The following is a 16,666-nucleotide window of genomic DNA, read 5'->3' as shown; positions in this document are numbered from 1 at the left end:
TACATGAACACTTGCCTAGAATACTCATCCAATAGAGACTTGGACAGAAAAAGGATTGTGGTGTGACTAGACCCTATTGTGGTGGGGAGGTTCTCTCTTGCTTTCTCTTGTGCGTGCACATATGCCTTGTTTCATTGAAAAAAAAAAAATCAGTATCAAAAAGATAACTAGAAAAATGCCCACATATTTTAAAATGAAAAATACACATGTAATTGTTCAGTTTAGCAAAGAAGTGATAAAAGTTTGAAACTATTTTCAACTGCAGTATAAAAAATACTGAATACTTCTCCTCTAAATTTAACAAAAACAGTACATAGAAGAAAATTTATAGCCCTAACTGTTTACACTAGGAAATAGCAAAAACCCAAAACTAAGGAGCTAATTTAGAAAAAAGCTAGAAAAAGAGCAGTAAAATAAAAGGTAAAATATTAAAGAAGGAAATAGTATCAGATAAATTAATAATAAGAAAAGAATTATTGTGGAAAGTGAGAACAAAGGTGATACTTTGAATAGACTTAAAAAATTAAGGAAATTTAGATGAAAAAGAATCAAGAGAAATAATAACATAAAAGTACAACTATCTAATAAATAGAAAAAATAATAATTACAAACTAGATGTTTTAGAAACCAAAATAAAAATAAAAGAATATTTTGGATATTTTGCCAAAAACTTAAACTGTAGATGAAATGGGCAAATATAACATATTACTAGGTACTTACTCAAGAAGAAATTTTTTAAAATGTCAATACCCTATAAAGAATTTGAATTACTACTAAATTGAGCTTTTAGATTTATCTCACCAAAAAAAAATACAGGCTCAAGTGACTTCATCAGAGAGATTTATCCAACATTGAAGTAAGAAATGAGTATAATTTAATATAAGCTCTTCCAGAAGATAAATAAAGAAGATACACTCTTCTATGCCTATCACTAGAAAACCTTGATGTTAAGTCCTGATAAGGACAATGCAGGAAGGAAACTCATATTCCAGACCTACACATAAATACAGATGTAAAAATCCTCTCCAGATAACCAGACAAATTCATATATATAATTTCCAAATCATATGCAGGTTCTAAGTATATACATGTATGCATATATGTGTGTATATGTGTGTGTGTATATATATATATATATGCTCGTGAATATCTGTATACAATATGTGTCTATACAATTAACATATATCAATTAAATCAAGAGAAAATTCTATTAATGATTTAGCAACAACAAACCCTAAGCAAACTGGGAGTAAAGATTATGCTTAGAAAGAGAACCAATAGAAGTAATCGCAACTATCATTCTTTTTGTAGAAATTCTTGAAGTATTTCTTTGAGATAGGTAAAATAATAAGAATGACAACATGTTCGTGGAAGTCATGGCAGGCACATTAAGGTAAAGAAATTACAATGCATTAGGTATTTAAATATTAAAAATGAAGACACAAAATTTTCTGTACATTTTTAGTTTAACGGGTTATAGAATGTTAAATTGTTAATGAATTAAATCAATGATTCTATTAATTTCTGGATGCTGTCTTAAATTCTAACCATCATTCTTTTGTATGTGGATACCTAGTTTTTACAGCACAATTTTTAAAAGATTTACTAAATTAAAAAAAAATTTAGGTTTTCCTTGTAGAGTGTGAGCACTTGCCCGAGAGAGACAGAAACAGGAAATGAGAAATCACCACCCAGGGGTGATAGTCACACCACATTCCCTTCTCTTCCATTCTCCTCCTGGGATTTTGGACACGCATGCACACACACATGCCTAGTGTGATTTTTAAGCCACGAGATCCGAATTTGGAACAACACCGTTTGACCATGTTGAAGTCCAGTGCCTTAACCACCACACCTCCTACTGGTCAGAAAGAAAGATATTTTAAATACATGGATTGACAGTAAGAAAATTTAAAGTAACAATATATTACATTAGATTATTTACATATGTAATTCATTTTATAATAATTGGAAGAAAAAAATTAAAAAAAAAAGATGGAGACTATTACGGCCCATAAGGATGAGAGAACGTTAGTGCTATTGACACATAAAGAGCTGTTATAAACCAGTAAATAAAGATTAAATCAATAGAAAATAAGGAACTAGAAAATTTACTGAAGCATCATTGCAAATAGATATTCAATTAATATGTGATATTGCTTATTCTCACTCTTTTTTTTTTTAATTTTCCAAAGGATGAGAGAGAAAGAGATAGGAAAGTGAAAAAACACCCTCAAATAGTATCAAAAAAATACTATTTGAACCAGCAATGATATATCATATTTTACCTTTCAAATTGGCAAATGTGGAATAGAATGATATCAAGTGATCTTGAAAGTACTAAGCCCCTGGAAGCAGAAACTTTCTGAGAGACATTTGATAGTCTGTATCATTTAAACAAAACTGCCCATTTACCTAGGTATCTACCCTAAAGCAATTATTTGAATGTGGAAGAATATATATGAAAAGAATGCCAATTTCCACCTGATGAGTTTACAAATAGATTAGATTTCCTCTTCATTCTTTATTTTCTATAGCAAGTGTATATATTTTTACAGGAAAAAAAATATTCTGTTTAAGAAATAAAGTCATTGTTGCACAACATTTCTGTTAGACCACAGAACTGTAAACTTAACAAATGTTAAAATAGTAAATTTAACATTACATATATCTTACCACAATAAAAAAAAAAAAAAGAAAGGTCGTCAGGTCACGTGTGTGTCTTCCTGAGACTGGACTTCCCAATGTAAAGAGAGATTTTTGTTCAATTGAAGGCTATTCTTAATATTGCATAGTTCATACTGGTAACAGTCGAGAATGTGCACCTAAGAACATAGCTGTAGCTATGTTGGACTTACAGAAGCACACAATTCTTCCATTCCTTATAATTGATTGACTTTGAACAAGGCAGATTGTTATGTCTTAGAGTTAACATATTCTTCTTCCTGTACATCCCATTTAAAATCTATCATTGGATTATTTTCTTTTCACAAATGTTTCTTTTCATCATTTATCTATGCTTTATACATATGGAGTCATTTCACAATGTTGATGGCTCTTCTTGAATTTAAAAATTACAACACCATCAACCAATAAGTAAATCCTTGTGATTCTGAGGAATGAACTTTGTGTGGTGACGTCTGATTTACTGTATGAAGGTTCATTTGAATCTAGAATGTTTATGTGAACTAGCAAACTGAGAAGCTAGAACTCAAATCCAGATCTTTGGTGTCCTAATCAAGAGCAGCTTCAAGTTGTATGAGAGATGTAATTTTTACCCTTTTACAATATTACAACTTTAGAGCTGAACAAAATCTTAATATTCAATTATCCCAGGGGTTGGCAAAAATTTTGGAAAGGACATAGAATAAACTTTTTTTTTTCCTTTTTTTCCTTTGTAGACTATACAATCTGTCACAAATAACTCATGGCTAACATTGTAGTACAAAAACAGACATAGGCAATATGATAAAGGAATGTTGCCAATAAAACAAATACGGGCTGCATGCAGAATTTGAACCATGGGCTATAATTTACTAATTCCCCATCTATTCTCTCTGAAACTTATTTACTTCTTTTTTTATTCATTTTTTTATCCCATCATTATACATCTTTGTAATGCACATTATGATTTTTCAAAATATACATGTAGAACATGATAATGAAATCAAAGACATTACCATATATAACTTTTACTACAAAGAATTTTATGTTCTTGGTACCAGCAGTTGGAGTAATGGTTATGTTGCTGGACTCCCATGTAGTTGACCATGGTTCGAGTCTTGGACCCAGTGGCTTAAACTCACGCTGGGCACATGTGCGTGTGTACCCAAGATCCCAAGAGGAGAGTGGAGGAGAAGGGACTATGGCATGGCCATCCCCCTAGAGGATGATTTCTCACTTTCTGTCTCTCTGGCGAGCACACGCGCCCTATAACAAAAACCTCTCCAAAACAAAAAGAAGAATTTTATGTTCTTTTTTCTGTTAAATGTTTCTTTCTTTTGTCCCTCACATCCTCTTATACCATCTACCCTCCTACCTTACAGTTTCTGGTATCTAGACTTACCTCTCTTCTATGATATCTTTGGATTTTTCAGTTTCTATATAGGGTACAGACATTCAGTACATATTGAGCCAGGGATATACAGTGTGTGTCTTTCAAAGCCTGGCTCACTTACTTAACAGTAAGTCTTCCATATTTATCCATTTTGAATCAAATGACCAGGTCTCATTGTTTAATATTGCTGAGTAGTATTCCATAATAAATATGTGCCAGTTTTCAATCCAGTCATCAATTCTTGGACACTTAGTTTGTTTATATGTGTTAGCAAATGTCACCACAGCCTAACCAGAACTTGTCCTTTATGTTTTTGGTGATAGCCATTTTAACTCAGGTTAAATTGTTCTCTTCATTTTGATTTGCATTTCCCTTATGATAAGAGATGTTGAAGATTTTCTCATGTGCCTTAGCCATTTATCTGTCTTCCTTAGAGAGTTGTCTACTCAGCTCAATTGCCCATTTTCAGATTATTTATTTATAATGAACTGCTTAAATTCCCGATATATTCTGGTTATCAGTCCCTGTCTGAGGCATAATTTGCAAATATTTTCTCCCATTCTGAGGGTTGTCTCTTCACTTTAATTGTTATTTCCTTTGCTGTGAAGAAGCTTTTCAGCTTGATGTAATTAATCCAACTTGTCCATTTAATCAATTAATTAATTATTTTTACATTCACTCACTGTGTATCATTACAGCATACCCAGTGAATTTTCCCATCATGAATACACTGCATATTGGTCCAGTCAAAGACATTGCCATATACATTATGATCAACAGATTCTTCCCATTGTTGGTACCTTAAATGTTTTGCTTCTTTCTTCCCTTGGATTCCTTTCCTCTCATCCTTCTCCACTTCCCCCCCTCCTCCTCCACTGTCTCCCATATCATCATTGCTCTCCATGCCTTTATACCTTCCAGTCATTCAGTTCCCACTTCTCTATTTTTGGAATCACTTGTCTGTGCTTTTGAAGTCTGTGTATGAAATATTTGCCTACTGTAATATCTTCAAGAGTTTTTCCTAAGTTTTCTACCAGTAGTCTTATACTTTGAGACATTACATTTTAATATTTGATTCATTTTGAGTTGATTCTTATTAATGGTAAGAGATGCGGATCCAGTTTTATTTTTCCTGAGGGTGGATATCCAGTATTTCCATTACCATTTGTTGAAAAGAGTTCCTTTTCTCCACTGCATTGTCTTGTACCCTTTGTCAAAGATCAGTTGGCTGTATGATTTAGGGTTTATTTCTGGATTATTTATTCTGTTCCATTAGTCTATGCGTTTATTTCTGTGCTGATTCCATGTTGTTTTGATCATCACTGCTTTGTAATATATTTTGAAGTTGGATAGTGAGATGCCTTCTACTTTATTCTTTTTGCACAGTATTGCCTTGGTGATACAGGGTCTTTTATGATTCTAGGAAAAGTTCATGATTGTTTTCTCTATTTCTGTGAAGAATATCACAAGTCATTTGATAAGAATTGCATTGAATATCTAAATTAATTTGGGTAGGACTGACATTTTTATTATATGGATTCTTCCAAACCAAGAACACATTATGTCTTTATATAGGTTAGGTTTATTCTTAGGTATCTTATTTGTTTTGTGGCTATTGTAAATAAGATTGCTTTCTTTGATTCTGTCTCAGTCTGTTCATTGTTGGTGTTTAAAAGTGGTATTTAGTTTTGTATATTGATTTTGTATCCTGCTACTTTACTGAATTCATTTATCACTTCTAGGATTTTTTTTGCAAATTCCTTTGGATTTTGTATGTTTATAATCATTTCATCTATGAATAGGAACCATTTAGCTTCTTCTTTTCCTATCTGTATATCTTTAATTTTTCTCTTGTCTGATTGCATTGGCTAGAACTTCCAGAACTATGTTGCAAAGGAATGTAGAAAGTGGATAGCCTTGTCTTGGTTCAGTTTTCATTGGAAAAGCTGAAAGCTTTTTCTATTCAGTATAATATTAGCAATGAATCTGTCATACATGCATTTTATTTTGTTGAGAAATGTTCCCTTTTGGCATATTTCTGAGAATAAACCTATAGTAACTCTAGAAAGTTTATTAGCCTTGTTCAGAATTGTTCTGACTGGATCCCCAGTAATGTATTTTATCTTGCTGCTGTCAATTCTGATATCTCTTTCTAAAGGGCCTCTTAATAGTATCAGTCTAATTGGTAAGATTTGTGTCTTTCTTATCCTCTGTACTATAAGGTGGAAATGTCATTCTAATTAGCCTCTTTTGGGGGGGTCTATGGAATTTATTTAGGTAGCTAATAATGGCTTAATTGTGCTGACAAAAGTTCATTAATTATATCTTTCTCTAGAGACTTTCAGACATCCAGTCCCTTGAACTGTTGATCTGTCTTTCTTCAGGATTCTTCACTCTGCAGCATTGTAAAACAAAGGTTGTAATAAGCTAACTTGACAGCTATTGCATCACTTTAATTTTGCAATGGATTCCTAACAGATCTCAGGAACTCTTAGAATGTTCCTTGGATCTTCCTTAATCTCACATTCCAAGGGAGCTATGCCATTGGAAATAAAATATTTATATAATTGTGTTATGTTGTTATGTAGTTTTCATTTTATCATACTTGGGATGCAATATGTTTACATAAAATAGCATAATATAAAACAACCAGACATTTTCCAAGTGCTTTTGATTTGTAATTTAAGTATAGATTCTTCTGGCAACCATAATCAAAGGCCAGAATTTCGTTTCTATAGTCAGAGCCCTAAGATTTGATTTTAGAAAACCTATCTTTATTACATTTTCTGCTTCTAAAGGACTTCGTGTTTTATATTAACATCAGGCCAGTTTTGTTCCTCCACGGTGCTTGGCATTTAAACTAAAAGATTAAAAACAAGATAGGAAATTTCTCTGCTTATAGTTACCCACCTTCCAACTGTGTGTGTGTGTGTGTGTGTGTGTGTGTGTGTGTATGTGCACGTGTGTTCCAAGACTTCACTTATTAACTATTTGTTAACATCCACATTGCTTTTGATTTGAGATGAAATTTAATGATATGCATACTTCTCATTTAGTCAATTATTTTCCTCATCAAGGAGGAAATAAAAACTGTTTGCTCACTATTATAACATCTTGCTTTAAATCCAAGAGGGAAGCCACAAATTGAGCATTGGGTTCTCTGTGTCTGTAATCTAGTTTTGCTCACTGCTTTAATAGTGTTCTTATATGATCATGTAGAGTTAAATCTCTGGTGGTTGCTACAGAGAGAATTTATTAGGTCGTCACGAAAGTCATGATGTATTTTTCTATGCAGAATTGCATCATGACTTTTCCGACAACCGTATATATGCAGAATGAAACTATATCAAGCAATGGTAGTAATCTCCATTTGTATTAATAGCATGCTTCCGGTAAACTCAAAGTTAAGAAGAAAGCCTGCAGTTTTGCCATGATATTCTAAAAATAATCTAATGTTTCGCTGGTATTCAGAGAAATGTTTTGAGAACTTCATAAAAATAATTTAGAAACTAAAGCATTTTGATTTAAAGTGTTGAGTATTATTAAAAAAGAAAAAAAAAAGAACCATCAGTGCTTTGCCCTTGGATATTTGGGAAATTTTTATAAACAATTTTTGAAAGTTTAAAACAAAATTAAGGGAAGAAAAAGAAAAGTGAGGAAAAAGAGAAAAGCAACAAGAAGACAAAAATAAATGAGTGATTCTATTAAACAAAACCAAATTATGCCCACAATCCTGTATTACCTTAAACATAGTCTCTATTATCTCTGGTAAGTTTTTATCTCATTGTAATCAAGAAAGTACATGCTAATCTGTTATGGACCACTGAAATTGACTTTGCTGAGCAGTTTCATCATCACTGTGATGCCTTCATATAAAGGGCCATGAGAAATATTTTAAGTGATATTTTGTACTTTCATTCTGAGAAGGAATAAGCAAGTTCAGTATTGATTTTGCACTGTTAGTACTTATTTTTCTCTTAAATATTTTGCTCAAGAAAGGGGAGTAGTGTGTATTTTTTAGCATAGACTAGGCAATACTTTTCTGGACTCTGGAATCAGGGTTGATCAATTATATTTTCTCTGTCCCTGTTCCTCTACTCCCCCCCACTCTATCTTTTTTGTTATTCCTTGTGCGTTCTCTTAAATTCAACTTTTCTTAGTGTCACCAAAAAGTTTCTTGAATATTGTTATAGACTATAGCTTTATAGTAGAAGCATTTTAAAATTTTTATTATTTTTTTTTAAGAGAAAAAGAAAAGTTCATTGATAGAAAGAGCACTTGGGGTTCTGAAACCTAAGGTGTTTCAGCCCACTTGTATGGAGGAAACATGATGTATTTGTATGGGAGTAGTGGAAGGGCAGGGTCACAAGAATGGCGGGTACTTTGGTTAGTTTACTTGTCACTGTGACCGTATCAACAAATTTATGGGTGCTGGCTGCCAGTAAGGGAGGGCTCTGGCAGGAAGATTCTGGCTAAATATTGCTGCAACCATCTCCGTATATTCTGATGAGAAATTACCTAAAGGCCATTCAGGGACTAATGTAACATTTCCCTGCCTTTATCTTTTATGAGAAAAAAAAAAAAAAAGGAGTGAGAATGGGACAAGGGATTATGGTTGATGGTCAGTCTTCTGGAGCTGCTTCAAGTGAGAAGGGGCATTTGTTTTCCTTTAGCATAATTGACAGGGAGTGGGCCCTCTAGAGGCAGGTGTGAATATTGTATCCTCTGGAGCAGCAAGATGTTTTTAGCCTGTTTTGAGTCAATTGTTGGATGGTGTCTCAAATGTTTAGTATTTCCTGAAGTGGAAGTTTAGTATTTCCTGAAGTGGAAGTCCTGCAGAAACTAAGAATTACAGTGGGGACAACCAGGGAAAGATTAGAAATAGGATTTTTCTTTCATAAAGAGACAGAGACTCCCTTCTTCTACTGTGAGAAGGTCTAGACCTCTTTGGTTTAACAAGTTACTGTGGCCATAGAGTCTACTTGGCCTTGACTCTAAGAGACTTTGGAATATTTCATCTAGGCTTTGTCAAAGGTTGGAGGAAAGAGTTTTAAAGTAGTAAAGAGAGGTAGACCATGCTGCATATCCCAGTCCAGTTAGAAGGTGAACATAGGTAAGCAGAGGACCCACAATGAAAGACCAGGCCAGTGTTGAAAAGGCAGGATGAAATGTATAGAGAGAATAGGTGTTTCTTTTAATTCGCCAGAGATCATGTGTGTTAGGAAGGATTGGTAGAGGAAAGGGTAAGAAAGCACCCTCCCTGGGGGCTGGTCACGCCGTCACAATCCCTTCTCCATTTCTCTCTTTGGGGTTTTGAGCTCGTGTGCACACAGCTGCAGTGCTTTTAAATACACTGGGGATCAAACTGCACAATCAGCTTGTGAGATCTAGCTGCTTTAACCACTGCCCCAACGACAGGCCTGAAACACCTGAAATGCTCCTAATTTCTTATATTTGGTCAATGCCTATTTCTGTTTAAAAAACAGATTCACTCTCATCCCTATGCATCTAAGATGTTCTAGTGAACTCGAGTTAAACTGAGTTTTGAATACAAAGGTACACTTTCAAAATGAATTTTGCTTCATCAAACAAGTACGTTTCTCATGTGAGTTTGGTTCTCCTTTTAGGAGTGCAATCAAGTAAAAAAGTGAATTATTTGAAAAAGTAAAGTCTTTTTATAAAATTGTCTTTCTTAGAATTAATCTTAAATTATCTTTACAATAAGCAGCATAATTCAAAACAAAATAGAGAATAGTCATGTATAAGATAATTCCAATTCGTCAAGTCTTTGAATATATCTGCTGGGATCCAGAGAAGCCTGGTGACATCTGCCTTTGATTATAGTTAGTTGGATAAACTCAAATTTTAGGGCTGTATTTAAAACATTTCAACATACACAGTGATATTATGTTCTGGGAATATGGCACATGGTGGTTATGTTCAACATCATTGTCGATGTCTAACTGGCTGTCTTTGAAATAGATTATTAAAAAATATATTCATAGCAAATCAGGATTATTCATGGTTTAAACTATATTTATCTTAGGAAAATTCAAAATAAACTATTTGAATGATTATCTGTTTGTTTTTATAATTGCTCAAACTATACAGACTTTGAGTTAATGGCTAAAAGGTTTTGTTTGTTAAGCTATTGTAGAGTATCTTGTAACACTGTTAAACATTAGTAGGAATAAGGAAATGTGATTTCAAAGTGTTTGAGACAACTGGTAAGGTGATACTAATACAAGAAATCAGTCATGACTGTTATCTTTATTTATTTTCAATTTGACCAGAGAGGGACAGAGTGAGAGAGAGAGAAAGCAAGAGACAGAGAGAGAGAATGTGAGAAAGCAAATCTCCAGGTCTGGGATTCAAACCACGGTCAGCCATGTTGGAGTCCAGGCACGCTACCTGCCCGCTCGCATGAATATCCATTTCAATGTAGTGCTGGGCTCCTTATCTGTAGGAATCAAATCAGTGTATAGTTACAGTCATCTTCACTCTGTGTTATTTTCTTTCATTTTGCAGATTGTTTTAAATTTTACCACAATGGACCTATACAAGAGTAGTTTGTGCTGGTATGACTACATTGAAGTAAGAGATGGGTATTGGAGGAAATCACCTCTCCTTGGTAAGAGATTATTTAGCTTTCATGTAGCTGTATCTATGTTCTATCCTTTCTAAAAGCAATAGATTCTTTCAAGAGTCATCCATATTTTAAAATGTTTGTGATCAAAATTTTCATTTTTATTATACCTTTTTCATTCATATACCATAAAAACCTCAAAGACAGGTAGATGGATGACAGATCAGTCAATGTAAATGTGCCTATATTATGGGGTAGATACTAGCATCTAAAATGAGTGAGACTAGTGTTCACATATATTATGCTTATCCTGATTATTTTTCACATGCTTTTGGATTTTCAATTTAAGAATCATAATTTTGGGGACCAGCAGGTTGCATAATGGTTAATGCACTGGACTCCTATGTGGCTGACCAGGTTTGAATCCCAAACACGGTGGTTTGAAATTCACACCAGGCATATGTGTATGTGTGTCTCAAATCCCAAGAGAAGAATGGAGGAGAAGGGATTGCAGTGTGGCCATCCCTCCAGGGGATGATTTCTCACTTTCTGTCTCTGTCTCTCCCTGTCTTTCCACCAAGAGCACACCCTCTGTAGCAAAAATCTCTAAAAACAAAAGGAAAACAAACAAATAAGCAAAAAGAATCATAATTTTGATGACACAACAGAAGTCGTGTATATCCGTGTGTATGTCTGTGGTTTGTTTCATTTCACTGTTTCAACAGTAGAGTGTGAGCTGCTAGGTCCATGTGTGGTACCAGGTGTCCTAGGCCAGGTATGTCATTTCTACTATAGACATCACAGTTTTCCTTCTCAGACCATTTTTGCAGCTGAGAAGAGACATTTATAGTTTGTATCATAAAGTGTAGGTCAGATTGGGGGCTCATGAAAGTCTACTGCCAACATTTACCCAGAGGCCACACTATTCACTTGCATGAAAGCAGTTTACTTTTGCCCTCTGTTTTACTTAAATGTGAGAGCTGTTGTGAGCATGGAAGCCTCTACTCTGTATTGATTTTTTTTTTTTAAATTGTGACTTTTCCTTTATTTTTAGAAGTAGCTTTGCTCAGTTGTGTTTATGTGCTATGCACATCTTCTTTGGCTTAACAGCCAAAACCTGCTGAATAGACACGACTGCTCTAAAAGTGACAGCAACCTCAGTAAGCCCAAGAGATCCACAGAATTATTTTAAAAGAAGGAAAAAGGAAGATTGAAGTGATGAGATAACTCAGATCCAAGAGAGCATTGTTTTCTACCTTTAGTTTCTTAGCTTAGAGAAACAATTTGTTCTATAGGTATATGCGTGCTAAAGAGAACATCTCATAACATTCACAGTAGAGAATCAAATCTAAAGCTGAAGTTTTGGAACACATGATCAGCATGATACAGTTCATTGCCTCATGGTCTCCTGGACTGACGTTGTGCTATTACGGTTTTCATAAAAAACTCTTCCCTCACTTACTTTTTTTTTTTTTTTTGAGAGGTTTTTGCTATAGGGCGCATGTGCTCGCCAGACAGACAGAGAGAGACAGAGAGACAGAAAGCTAGAAATCTCCCCCAAGTGGGGATGGCCACGCCACAATCCCTTCTCCTCCATTCTCCTCTCGGGATCTTGGGCACGCACGCACACGCGCCCGGCGTGAGTTTAAGCCGCCGGGTCCGGGACTTGAACCGCGGTCGACTACGTGGGAGTCCAGCGACATAGCCATTACGCTAACTGCTGGTCCCTTCCCTCACTTACTTTTTGTTTGTCTATTTTCTTTATTTCCCAGAGTGGGGAGCATCTCTCATGCCATGTTGCACCCCAGTCCCAGCCAGCACATACATGGACATACATGTCAGCCCTGTGTGCACAGGGAGACCTCAGGACACAAACCTGGGCCCTGCTCATGTCGGTCCACTTGCTTCCACTGTGCTACCACCCTGCTCACCCCACACATTCTTCTAAGACCTTGCTCCAATAATCATAGCCCTCAGGTTGGCAGCATCAGAATCCCCCTGCTAGCTGTTAATACTGATAACTTAGGTCCCAATCCTCTGAATTACTGACTGCATTTTAACATATTTTCTGGCAGTTTGCATGCCCATCTCAGTGTACAAAGCAGTGTCCTGTGGTATGTCCCTCTAACTTACTTTGTAATTGAGGAAGATGGTTTAGCCATTAGTATGAATTTGCTTTATCAAGTTGGTTACCATTTTTCAGATACCAAGGCTATGTAGGATGTCATTTCCAGAGGCATGCACAAATAGATAAGAATGTAGTGCAGTGCGTTCGTAGAGTTATTTAATAATGGATGTTGTCTTATTTAACCATTTCATCATCATGTGAAAGCTTAGAGCAGAAAAGCAGACATACAGTAAGCACCGAATATTTATGGAAAGGAAGGAGTGAATGGTATTATATTCATGTGCCGTTATACTTACCTATGGATACACAGTTTGAAAAAAAACTAGGTATGAAAATACTGTTTTATTCACCTTTATAAAGTAAATATTAAGATATAGTTGTGACTGTAATTACTAAGGATAGGGAGAAGAATCACATTAGGGTATACATAGAATCTACAACTTGTGTTGGAAAGCTGTTAGAATATCTAGTTGTACTTAGGAGTCTCTTTGTATTTTTTTATTCCTTTTAGGTAGATTTTGTGGGGACAAAGTGCCTGACGTTCTTACCTCAACAGATAGCAGAATGTGGATTGAGTTTCGTAGCAGCAGTAACTGGGTAGGAAAAGGCTTCGCAGCTGTCTATGAAGGCAAGTCGCATTGAATTTTAGAGATTAGTTCATCTTAGCTCCCTTAGCAGGGGGGTATCTTTTCATTTCATTTGAATGATATCGTAACTGTATTTTGGGGGGAAAAATAGAGAGGTAAGACATTTCTGGGACACAGAGATGGTGTATTACCAGTTGAAGATGACGTGTATAGAATTTACAACTGGACTGGTCTGAGATGTGTATCATGCTGGGTCAAGTCTCTTTACCATCTAAATGATGTATAGCAATTGAAAAAGTCATCTGCTGAAAATAAATAAATAAATAGAAAATTTTCCGAGCCTGTTATAGTATCCACAAGGATGATTTTAATATAAAAAATACTCAGTAAATTTAAAGCGCAAGAACAACCGGCTTTCTGGCATCGAAAATATAGTAACAGCTCAAGGTGCTCAAGGATGTGTGTAAAAGAAATGGTGCAAAGTTCATCAACTTCACTTTGTCTCATGATAACGCTGAAATATCATGCAGGAATAATCATTTTCCTCCATACTGATTTGGTGTCCCGTGTGTTCCCTGTACTGCTGAAATGCCATCCTAGCAGACTGCATGGAAAGCCATGCCGCACATTTCTGGAGCTTGCTTTGTCTCAATAGGAGAGGCAGCATTCCAGAAGAATTTATTAGATGCTTTGTTCTATACTCTTCTAAGACAATAAACTGGCACTGTGCTTCCTGGCTTTGAAAACGGCTCCTCTCTTGCCAGGCTGTGGGTGGAGGAGACTCTTCCTAGTACAGGCGTTTAGGTAATTTTGAAGACAGAAGATTTCTGCTTCCCTTAAACTTTTAAGTAAACGGAAACATTGTGTTTTGAAGATTAACCACATAGCAGTGAAGAGGATGATTGGGATGGAGCCATAGATTTTTGAGCACAGGACACGAACTCACTGCCAGAGGCCCAGTGAGTTCTGTTCAGGGGGAGAAGCTTCTCTCCTGATAAGCTCTTTTATCTGCGCTCAAAAGACTGAGTGAAACAGTCTTTCATGAAACAGACTGGCACAGAAGAAATTCATGAAATCGCAAAAGGTTTTTAAAAGTTAAAAACCTGCTTTTTTTTGGTTAAAATGTGAAATAACAGTGATTAAAAATGGTATATTCCTTCCAGACTATAATATTTATAGTTAAGTGAGTAGAGTTTTTTACTATTTAAATATTTACAACAGTACAACCAGCCAACTTTGATTTTTATGACCCGGTCTTTATATTCTTAGCGACAGGAACCAAAAGTACATGTTATCTTAGAAGAAAAATGTGAATGAAAATGCTCGTCTAGGTTTACTCATTTGTTTCTTGTTGCTTTCCTCAGCGATCTGTGGAGGTGAGATACGTAAAAATGAAGGACAGATTCAGTCTCCTAATTATCCTGATGACTATCGACCAATGAAAGAATGCGTGTGGAAAATAATGGTGTCCGAGGGCTACCATGTTGGGCTGACCTTCCAGGCCTTTGAGGTAACGTCTTAGGCAACCTTCAGGGGGCATATTCTCTATAAATGACTGTGGCATTTAAAGGAATCCTCATTAAATCAACAAGGAAACAGAATCAGCCTTTTAATCAGCAAAGAAGCAAAGGATAGCCTATAAAATGTAACATCAAGAGGAAAAAAGGTTTCTTCTTTTCCCCCTTTCCTCTTATTGCAGACATTTTTAAGAAGATTAAAGTAAGTTTACATTATCTCTGTTATTTGAATTCGAATGTTTGAAGTACTAACAATAGTTTCTTTTGACAAATGCACAGACTTGTTTCAACAACTGCTTGGATGGGTCTATGAAATAGAACTTTCATTTTTCATCTAAACTGAGAGATTAAAAGACAGTCCTTTGTTGTTGTTATGGGAAAAAATCCTTTTTCCACCACTTTACCATTACACAGATCATTGTTTATACCAAAAATAAGGGTTCAAGTGTTTGTAAAGCTTTCAGCTTCATCAAAACTATCAGGGACTTCAGCACCATTACTGTATTAGATGAGGGGTCAGAATTAACCAAAAGTCAGGCAGAATTCCAGATCAAAGACTGGGTCTGAAACTACCAAGCTGTCTCATGAGTCCTCTTTGAACACTGAGAACTACAGTTAGGGGCTAGAAACCAAGAAATGGGGTCTTTTGTCAGTAAGTCCAGAGTATATTTAACCAGAATCAGTCTAGAAATTGAGAGTCCAAAGGGAAGTGGGGAGTTACGATGAGACGGTGGTGGTAGGTCTGGGTGAGGGTTAGAAGCCCAGATACCAAGACTGAAAATTATTTCTTCACTGATTAGAAGGATGAATCACTAAGTGATCAGAAGGCAACAGAAAACCCTATCCACTGCCAGAGTATACTTGTCACTGAGTGTGGTGACCATGATCACATCTGTTCCCACAACTGGAACACCAGAGGAATCCAGGCACTACCACTAAGCCCAGAGAATCATCCTAAGCTGCAACCCTGTGTACTATACAAGGGGTCTTCAGAAAGTTCACAGAAAATGCATAGTATGAAGAAACTATGCATGGATTTCTTTTCTCTTTTTTCTTTTCTTTTCTTTTCTTTTTTCTTTTCTTTTCTTGGCATTGAAGAAAGCTTGTACTTCAGTTCAATTTTTTTTTCTACAAACTTTTGGAAGTTCCCTCATATCTTCTGGTATCTGTCTCTACTCTTTTGCATATACATTTAATTTTCCAGACATATTTCATTTAAACTTGAGAAACATTTGGGTTTTTTTTGCTGTGATCATGATGTATTTTATGTGACCGTTTTTGCATTTTGGAAACCATGACATTGTTTTGTTTAATTCATAATTTGAATTTTATTGTAATTTGTGGAGAGGTTTTTTTTTTTTAAATATAGGGTGTGTGTGCTCACCAGAAAGAGAGACAGAGAGACAGAAAGCGAGAAATCACCACCCCTCCCCCCCAAGGAGGGATGGCCATGCCGCAGTCTCTTCTCCTCCATTTTCCCTTGGGATCTTGTGCACACACCCACATGCACCCGGCATGAGTTTAAGCCACTGGGTCCGGGACTTGAACCACAGTAAACTACATGGGAGTCCAGCGACATGGCTATTATGCCAATTGCTGGTCCCTGAATTTTATTATTTTAATGGTCCCATTAGATTGCAGACATTGCTCAAATAGACCAGTTGATTGTTGATAGTGAACTAAAATTGGTAGAAATATTTTGTGTGCCATTGAGACTAAAATAACTAATTTATTGAAAAATTATCTGTCTAATGGACATATTATGTGTTTTTTCGAGATTCAAGAGATTAC

General features: G+C 35.5%; 1 protein-coding gene across 1 annotated transcript in view; it reads left to right on the top strand.

Moving 5' to 3' along the window:
• Positions 1–16,666, top strand: part of TLL1 (tolloid like 1) — a 242,887-nt gene that overhangs the window by 149,081 nt on the left and 77,140 nt on the right. The window contains exons 10-12 of the mRNA XM_006140658.3: positions 10,586–10,688; positions 13,283–13,399; positions 14,723–14,868. Of these exons, the coding sequence (XP_006140720.1) occupies positions 10,586–10,688; positions 13,283–13,399; positions 14,723–14,868 (366 nt within the window). The remainder of the gene's footprint in view (positions 1–10,585; positions 10,689–13,282; positions 13,400–14,722; positions 14,869–16,666) is intronic.

Source organism: Tupaia chinensis, unplaced genomic scaffold (genome assembly GCF_000334495.1).
Source record: "Tupaia chinensis unplaced genomic scaffold, TupChi_1.0 Scaffold000039_1, whole genome shotgun sequence".
NCBI lineage: Eukaryota > Metazoa > Chordata > Mammalia > Scandentia > Tupaiidae > Tupaia > Tupaia belangeri.
Note: the sequence above shows the minus strand (reverse complement) of the source record. Positions and strands in the feature narration are given on the sequence as shown.